Source organism: Alligator mississippiensis, chromosome 2, assembly GCF_030867095.1.
Source record: "Alligator mississippiensis isolate rAllMis1 chromosome 2, rAllMis1, whole genome shotgun sequence".
Taxonomy (NCBI): Eukaryota; Metazoa; Chordata; order Crocodylia; family Alligatoridae; genus Alligator; species Alligator mississippiensis.
The window spans coordinates 278,648,572-278,657,838 of NC_081825.1; the positions used below are offsets into that span (position 1 = coordinate 278,648,572).

Consider the following 9,267-nt stretch of genomic DNA (forward strand, 5'->3'; position numbering starts at 1 on the left):
CAGCGCCGCGAAGTCGCGGTTGACCGTAGGGGGTTCGGCGCCATGAGCGGGTCGCTGCGCTGCCTGCGCGCGGCTCTGCGGCCGCTGCCGGGGTGGGCGGCGCGGCCGCTCTGCCAGGCGGCGCCGGGTTCGGGCCCCCCCGCAGGCGGCGAGGGTGAGGGCTCGCGCGAGACGGTGGAGCGGCTGGTGCGCGCGCACCCAGTGGTAGTGTTCATGAAGGGCAGTCCCGCGCAGCCCCAGTGCGGCTTCAGCAACGCCGTGGTGCAGATCCTGCGGCTGCACGGGGTGGCCGACTACCGCGCGCACGACGTGCTGCAGGACCCCGGCCTGCGCCAAGGTCAGCGCCGCCCGCGCCCCTCCCCTCGGTCCTTATCGGTGCGGGGCAGCCCCGTGCTCCGCCTCCCCCTGGCAGGTGGCTGCTGCGATGGGCGAGGCATGAGAGCCTGGGGGCAGGTGCTTGGCAGACAGGACATGTGGCCCCTCTCAAACCCTCCAGGGTTTTGAGTACCCTGGACGTGGCTCGCTCTTCTCCGCCGTCCGCGTCGCTGCAGGACGCAGTGGGCCTTTGGTGCAGAAAAAGGCTGGCGTTGATGTCGCAGGGTTGCATGCGACGCCCCCCAAACGAGGGGGCCTTGGCAGGGGGAGTCTGGACCTTCCTGAGGGCCTTTGGAAACCGGATACGAGCCGGGTCTGGTCGCTGATACGTTACACCGCAGTGCCTCGTTCCATTTTCTTGTCTTTCCAGGGTTAGATCGGCTCCTGATGCCCTTTTCTCCTTGAAAACTGCATTTTCTGGTTCTCAGCAGTTTTAGGTTTTAGTCATGTGAGGTTAAGTAGACAGCACGGATAAGCTGTAATCCAGGAACAGTTGTTTTCATTGTCTTAACTTTTGCTGTGTTTTCTGTGGGCCTTTTAATTGCCCCCAGAACATGGTGATCCGTGTGCAGCGGTTCTGGGAGGCCTGCATGTTCCTGTGGTGCTGCTTGTCAGCCTGACTAATAGTTGCAAAATTGCATTAAAAGACAGCTGACTTATTTTCCTGACCTTCCCCCCCACTTTGTAACTGCTTCTGGGTTACAAAAGTGGGAGAAAGTGTCAGGGGAATTATGGGGATTTCCACGTTCCATTCACAATACAATATCTTATTAAGATGGGGGGAGTGGTACCAGTTGAGAGCTTGCAGGTATGCCATGAAATGTAAGTGTGCCGTGTATCAGCCCTGGTTGGTCAGGAGCTTTGTTCCTGGTGAAGAACCAAAATGTGCTGCCTCTTGGTGTCCTTAACTTGCACAAGACCATTTTGAATAGCAAAATGTTTACTGAAGAAATGTTTACTTATGGACTTGTTTTTACATATTGTAATCATTTTGTATATTGCTGGACTGCCACTAGAAGGTTGCTAATATGCCAACTTGACATTTTACTGTTTGCTTCTCTTCTGGATTTGCCTGATGTAACACATCTGGTTATTTGCGCATCAAGGTTGTGCAGTCTTTTCTTCTCCCCCGACTTTTTCCCAACATCTTCCTTCTCCCCTCCCTCCCTGAAACCCCCGCTGAGGATTGTAGGTTCATGGCATTAATAATGCTTAAAGAAAAGACTTTGCAACTTACTTAAATGGAATAAGGATTTAATACTTTGTCTGCATGCATAGATCTATCAGGTGCTCTCCTCCTTCCTTGTCTTTGGCCAGTGTTGGTTATTTTTTTCATTAGCTTTAGTTGTTAGAAATAAGATCAGATAATGTTCTTTCATGTTGCTTTTCAGGTTCATAGCTTTAAGTGTCAGGAGAGGCCATGGCTAAGTTAAAATATTAAGACGCAAAGCTCTTTTATACTATTCAACCTATTTTATTTTAGAGATCGATTAAAACGAAGTATTAAAATTTACCTTCTATGTGTTTTTTAACTGACATCGTTAACCTTTGTAAAATATTAAAGCTATTTTAGTTTAGAAAAGGCAGAACTGGCAGTTATTAGAGTGGCATGGTAAAGAAAAGTATCTTTACTTGCAGCTCAGTTCTTTTCATGAACTCTGAACATGGAAGTCAGTGCTCCACTCTGTAATGTACCTTAGGGTTCATGTCAAGCTCTGGAGCTGGACTGTCTGCAACACTGAAACAGACTGTTATGAAAGAAATGTTGCATAATTTTTATCCTGGGTGTAATAAGATCAGTTTGTATGTTCTCCATTTTTCAAAGCGTTTTTTTCCAAGTGAGGCAAGAGGCCCTGAGAGAACACTGATAATTCCCTCTCTATCTACAATCCTGTTGAGAGAGGGCATCAGCCTTGACAGTGCTTAGTAACCCAGTGTTCACGTGATTCACAACTAGGCTTTCTTTTGTCTACCTCATCTATGGGGCTTATGTTCTCTCTGTATAAGATGGAGGTGGCAGTGGTGGCAATGTCCCCTCTTTATCCAGTAATTAAATGGTCAGGGAGCTCACCCAGAAGTAGGAGGCCTCGATTCAAATTGCTCCTTTGTCTTTAGGAATTTAAGCCCACATATTTTAGGAAAGTGCCTTTATCACTGTACTGGAAGATATTCTGGTTTCAAGGTGATTTTTGAGCCCTCTCTTTGTAGTTATGCCATTTTGGATGACATATAAATATTCATCTACAGCAGTGATTCTCAATCAGGGAGAGTGATTTTTTCAGAGTGCCACAGCACCCAACATCCCACCAGATCCTTTGAAGGGTGCTATGCTATGAGGTGTGAAGAGATGAGCAGATAAGTGCAGGCTGAGGTTTGTCCCTGCCTGGCTGATCCCTTGCCCCACTGTCTAGATCCTCTGCAAGGAGGTCAGCACTGTAATATGTAAATATTTTTTTCTAATGGATGTTAGTCAATTCACAAAAGTTTTGGAGAGCTGCCTTAAGTCCATGAGAGGTGTCTTGAGTCCAGAAAGATTAAGAACTGCTGGTCTAGAAAATGCAAGAGTGGTCTCTAGTCCAGTTGTCAGGCCCTCTAATGGTAGGGGCAAGACCTGGGTTCCAGTCCCTGCTGAAATGGAATATTTAAGTGGGTTGGGAGTTGTGAATTTTATGTGGAAGGAAGTTCCAGAATAAGATTCTAAATCCTGGAGATGCCTAGGGGTTTAACATATGTCCTTATAGATGATTCCCTGCCCACCACGTTGACTCTTCTGGATCCTGTTCTTGGGTCCCCAGCTGTCTTGTGTACTGTACAGGGAGCCTGAGTCCCTGACCTAGGTGTTGTGAATTCTGCAGTAGGATCTCTTTGTATCACCTGGGACATGTAATAATATAGTTAGTTTTTAAAGATGTTTGTTCGTGTATGCCACGATGTAATTTGTATCCTGCTTTTGTTGTAATGCTCCATTTGCCTGTAATTTAGCTATTAACATTACTGTGGGTAGAAAAGTGATAGGCCAAAGAAAAATGTTTTAATTTTTTTTAGATCTAAGATTACCTGCACTGTAAAGTCACATAACTACTAAAAATGATATTGCCACATGATTTAACAGCATAGGCCAATACAAACTACTGTTGAAATAGCCTTTCTGTAACTCTCACAGAGCCCATTCAGCTGAACCAACAGTTCATAATCATTCAGTATTAGTTAATTTTGTAAAGTAGGCAAAATTCAAACATGCTAACATTTTAAACAATTTGACTTGGATCAAAAACACAACATGTGAATGGAAACAAATTAAATTGGCTCATATCTCATATCTTGAATTGATGTTGATAGACTCCTGGGGATACTATCAGTACTTATATGTATTAGGTTCTGTGAAGAAAGATCTCCTGTCACAAGAAAATCCAAATGTTAGTGTTTTGTACAAAGGTATGATATGGCATCATGTGTTTTGAAAGTAATACTTCTTTCTAGTACAGTTAGGTATGTTTACCTCACCTTTGAAGAATAAATTGAAGTAGTTAGCCATGTTAGTTTCAAGGTAGGCAGAAGGCAGGGCAGGTTAGCACTTTTAAGAATAAGTGTTCACCTACTGTAAAATTTTGTCTCAAAAGTTAAACTAAAAATTTAAGAAAAGGGGTGTAAAGCGAACTCTGCCATAAGGGGAATTTCTAAGATGTCTGCATACAATAGATTATCTTAAAAACATCATCCAGCGTAGAAACTTGGACTGCAAAGTGATTTTAAGACTAACAACACTACTTTCAGGTTAAAACAGTTTTAGGCTGGTTTGGTTAGAAGTTGTGTTTAAAGTAGGATTAAAAAAAATTAACTGTCTCACATCCATAAACTGGATTAACACAGTGATTAAATATGAAAAGGATTTCTTGAAACAGAAATTTAAGGGGTTAGATCAGATGATTATAGTGTAGTCTCTCTTGACATTGTAGTCTATCACTTTAACACTCTCTTAGCTTTTTTTTGTGTTAAGTTTCTTTTCTGCATGGTTATCTAAATTAGTTAGAATGTCCTGGGTGATGCTGATTCTGGTTCAAGTTGATAGATAGCAAACTGTTTTGCTGTGCTTCTATTTAAGATGCTGTATTTGCTAAAGTGTTAACCATTATAGAATCCAGTTATGCAGTTTGAATAGATGATGGGATTAGTTTTCTATTTCAGCATTGCCTTTATGTAGCTGTAATCCTCTTAAAAAGGAAGCCTTTGAGTTCATATAATATATACTTCAGAATAGGAATATATAAAGCCAATTAGCTAATCAGATTATTTTCTCTCAGCTTTGTCTTCTGATTTTTAAAGTCTTCATGGAAGCTAAAAAAAAAAAAAAGAGTGGTTTGGTGTAGGTCATGTTCTTTCAAGGGGAGGCAGTTTAAAATGGTTCAGCCTGATACAGTCATCATCAAGGAAGTGCTTTTAACAACCCTTAGGCATAATGAACACTTAACAGTACTATGTACTGTTGTCAAAATCAGGTAGAAATTGTGAGAACCCTATAAAGCCCTATTGTTTTTAAGGAACTGATATTTAACATTTTGACAAATCATAGAAGTTAGAGATAGAAAAGGTAGTAGCTGGACTCCAACCCACTGCTGCTGCAAAAGATTATTTTTTACATAAAAGCCATATGCTGTATTCAAGATTTCTATACATACATTTATATATAAAGGTTTCATTTTTTTTATCTTATTCTAGATTGACAATTTAAAGTATGCTGTGTCATGTGTTACTTAATCCTGTTACTTATAACCCTCTTATTTAACAGTAATATGTCTACTCTGTAACAGTGTGTTAATTTGGAGCATAGTCCAGGATCTGAGTGACTGACTGACTAGGTATGAGCATGTAGTAATAGGCTATTTTAAAGTACAAGGGGCAGAAAGTTAACTGTTAGGTCTCTTGCATTTGGTAGCACATGGAAAGGTGGTAAACTGGTATATACCTGCTCTTTCATCTGCATTCATTTTCTTGAGGGTCTTTTAAATTAGGGCTGAGTCATGGTTTAATTTGGCCTCTTATGTGGGATTGGTTTTATTTTCAAATTTACCTGGCTGTGATTAAAGATAAATTGCAGTAGTCTGTGTGAGCCTTTTATAACTTATGACTTCAGTTATACTTTTGTGGTGTGTTTCTTGGTGTTTCTTGCAGTGTCTTGTTGCCCCTCCCTTGAACTTCAGGGTCTGTTAGTGAAAGATAAGTATTCTGAAATTTATAGGCCCATAGATGGGGAAGAGTGGCACTACTGTGGCCAAGCAACTTTCCAGGGTAAAAAGTGCTGTAAAAAGTCAGTGAGAACATGGAGCATTCTTTGGGAAAGCATAGAGCATTTAGAGGTAAGGAGTACTAGATCTGCATTAAAAGTACTTTAGCTTTTTTTTTTTTTTTTAAATTGGCCCGAAGTCATGTTTAAGTAGTATTTTCTCATCCACAGTGATACTTCACAATTCCTGCTCAAGAGCTATACTAGTACTGAACCTAAGTTTCTCAGTGGGTGGTTCCTTTCCTCTAGGTGGGAGCCAAGAATAAGTTTCATAGAATGTCATTCTTATTGTTGTGGCTTCTGTTATAAATAGTATCAAACATACTGAGGAAAAAAGAAATGGAAAATGAACGTTTGTATGAAGCTCAAGTGATAGTATTCTTAAAACAAAAACCCAACCCATTTTGTTTGTTTGTTTGTTTTTGTACAGGTGTTAAAAATTATTCCAACTGGCCTACCATCCCCCAAGTGTACCTCAATGGTGAATTTGTAGGTGGCTGTGACATACTCCTACAGATGCATCAGAATGGAGACTTAGTAGAAGAGCTTAAGAAATTAGGAATCCGCTCTGCGCTTTTGGATGCAGAAAAAGACCAAGACAAGAAGTAAAACAAGCAAGAAACTTAATTTTAGAGGATGCTGAGACTAATGAAGAACATCTTTCACAATAACGGATTACCAGAAAAGCCTTATGTCCTCTACCATGAAGAAGGCGTTTTTCTGAATTGACACTAAGGTTTATCAGTAAACATCTGGTAGTTTGTGGTACAGTATACTTGGTATTTTGGTTTTAAGGGAACTCTGTTGTGAAAATTGGAGTGTAACCACTGCACTGTAATACATATATTTGTGAAATTGATGTAAACAAACAGCTCATTTTTGTGTGTTGTCTGTTATTTCTTGATTGAGGCAGGAGGAAACCAAAAGACTGTAGAATTATATTATTTTTACAGAGCTCTTGTGTATTTTGCTTATGTTGTCTGTCCTTTTGATACATAAATCTATGCAGACAGTGTTCGCAGCTCTCTTGCTCCTCTTGAAAATGTGTCAGTAACTAGTATCTGTCTTTACGTATAAACACCTGAAGATGGGACTTTCTGGGAGCCTGTGACCTTGTGTATACATGTAACCTGCAAACCTATTTTTAACAAATTAGAAGAAAACAATGAGATTATATGAATGGTGCATGGAATTCATTCCAAAGGGTTGAAATAAATACACTAGCACAAGCAAATGTATAATGGTCATTATTACTTTGTGTCTTGCAAATTGTGCCCCATATCTTGCTGATAGCCTTGGAAGACCGCTTGGAGTTGTAACTCAAGATTTTTATAGTAACTTTGTTTTCTACCTCTGCCAAAGTGGTTGCTTCCTTTTTTTCCACATTACCTATATTTCAGTTCTCCCATACTATTGATCAAATATGGGAATTCTTTTATATGAAGGCTCTAAATAGGGCAGGTGGAGAATAACTTGGAAACCATAAATGTAGCTTTGCATTACTATTTAGCTAGTGAATTCATAGTTTTATAGACGTTAGGGGCTGGAAGGGACCTTATAGATAATCAGGTCCAGCCTCCCTGCACTTGGGTAGGAAAGACTCTTTCATATGTTGAACGAATAGTCACTTCTTTGATTTCTGTGTCATAAAGAACGTTGTTGTCATGTTGGGAATAAACATAAACTAATATAGTTTTGGTATGGATAAACAAGAGAAATAAGAACACTGATGAGAAAAATTCTTCGTTGAGAAGTTTCTCAGCTTTCCATGTACCATCAGACTATTTCACAATTTTAAATATAAAAGATTTTCTCTTTAATTAATGTAGCAATGTTGCTACAATGCTGAGGAGTCTCTCTCCCTCAAGAATTACTTTTAAATGATGTTCAGTTTTAGTTCTTAGTTAAACATGTTTGCCCTCATGGGTTAAGCAAATAACTTAAACTACTGTTCTGTTTTGAGTTTGCCTGCCTCATTTCTTCCCATCACAAAGGACTTCTGAATTTGATTGGGATTCTTTTTTGTTTTGAACGCAACATTTAATTAGGAATTCTTTCATTATCTGCAATGGAAAGTTGCTTCTTCAAAGCAAGAAAGATTTTTGAAGGTTTAGAAAAAGAGTTTAGCTCTTAACTGCAAAGTAGAAGTGAACAAAATGTGAGAGGTCTGCAATAATAGTAGGTGCATCTACTGTAGGGTAGACTAATTAACTGCAGTAACATGTCACCTGTCTACGTGTGTGCCAGTATTAGGGTGCAGTAAACTAATTAACTTCGCTGTAAAATAGTAGTTGGAGAAAGTACCATCTTATGGAAGAATGATTTACTATACTGAAAAAGTTCTGTAGGCAGTGACCTTAGGTATAAACTGCCTAGTCAGCCCAGCCAGATGAGGGCCTGCTTTACCTGGTTCAAGCTACTGCTATCCTAGGCACAGTGTAGACACTGCATCTAGGAGCAGTTTACTGTGGCTCAAAATGCTCTGGATTTTATTGCTTTGCCTTGGGTGCATCTACATGTGCAATTAATGCAAAGCAATAAACTCCAGGGTTTAGTGCACCCAAGTGTGCTGTGTGAATGTGTACCTGGGACTGCAGCATGTTGAGCCAGGTTGGAGTAGACCAGGTGGCAGAGGAAGCTGGGGGTCAGCCTGAGGATGCTCTTGCCCAGTTCAGCATGCTACAGCAGGGTTAGCTGGAGAACGGGTGCTTCAGTGCAGGCCTAGCTGGCAGGCAGCCCTGATGCTGAAGCACCTCTGTGTCCCAGCCAGCTATCAGCATTTACACGTGTGCTGCTGCAGAGTAAAGAGACTCCATAGGAGGACAGTACTTGTAAATACAAGTACTACCCAGCTGCAGAATTTACTTCAGCTTATCCCAGCACATGTAGATGCAGAGATGTTTACTGCAGAGCCAATTAGTCTACTCTGCAGTAAACAGCTTATATAGACATGCTCATTAGTTGTGCGCATAGATGCACTCAGTGAGTACCTATTTTCTCCCATCTGCTGTTTCAAGCAGTAGTTCATTCAGCAAGTTGGTAGTTTCTTCAAAGAACTCTAAAAATATACTCCTGGTTTTGATAATGTTTTAGGAAGTGTTGTGAATAATTAGGGAAACACTTTCCATGCTATCTGTATTGGCATTATTAAATACAAGTACATTATGAAGTAGCCACTGAGAGCATAAGTTTGAGTTGTACTAGAGATGTACAACTCTGACTACCTTTAAAGTGAACAGTGATTGTGAACAACATGCAGGAGACGGAAAGGGAGCTGTTTGTAAAAGTTCAAATGGGTTTAATTAAACATCACTAGTATTTACAGTGGTATGTTTGGTTTATGAAACCACTTTAAGAGTACATCTGCACTTGTCTCAGTTCATGAAGGCACACTATTTGCTTTCAAAAATGGTAAATGTATACTTTTTTTTTTTTAAGAGCAATTATTAACAACCAAAAAAATAAAAATAAACAAGATGTAGCTTTATGGAGAGGGGGGTCACAGAATTAGTTTGGCAAGTAGTTTTAGCAGGAACAAGATAGACACCAAGTCGAAGCAAAATGTTTGGAATTCTTAAGTTTCAAAATGACTTTTGAAATTGCTTATGATT

The 9,267-nt window shown here is 40.3% G+C and overlaps 1 protein-coding gene across 1 annotated transcript; it reads left to right on the top strand.

The window, feature by feature from the left end:
- Positions 1–4: 4 nt before the first annotated feature.
- Positions 5–6,890, top strand: GLRX5 (glutaredoxin 5). Its single transcript, XM_006275835.3, has 2 exons — positions 5–337; positions 6,087–6,890. The coding sequence occupies exons 1-2, from the start codon at positions 43–45 to the stop codon at positions 6,263–6,265; spliced, it is 474 nt and encodes a 157-aa protein (XP_006275897.1). The 5' UTR covers positions 5–42; the 3' UTR covers positions 6,266–6,890.
- Positions 6,891–9,267: the final 2,377 nt, after the last annotated feature.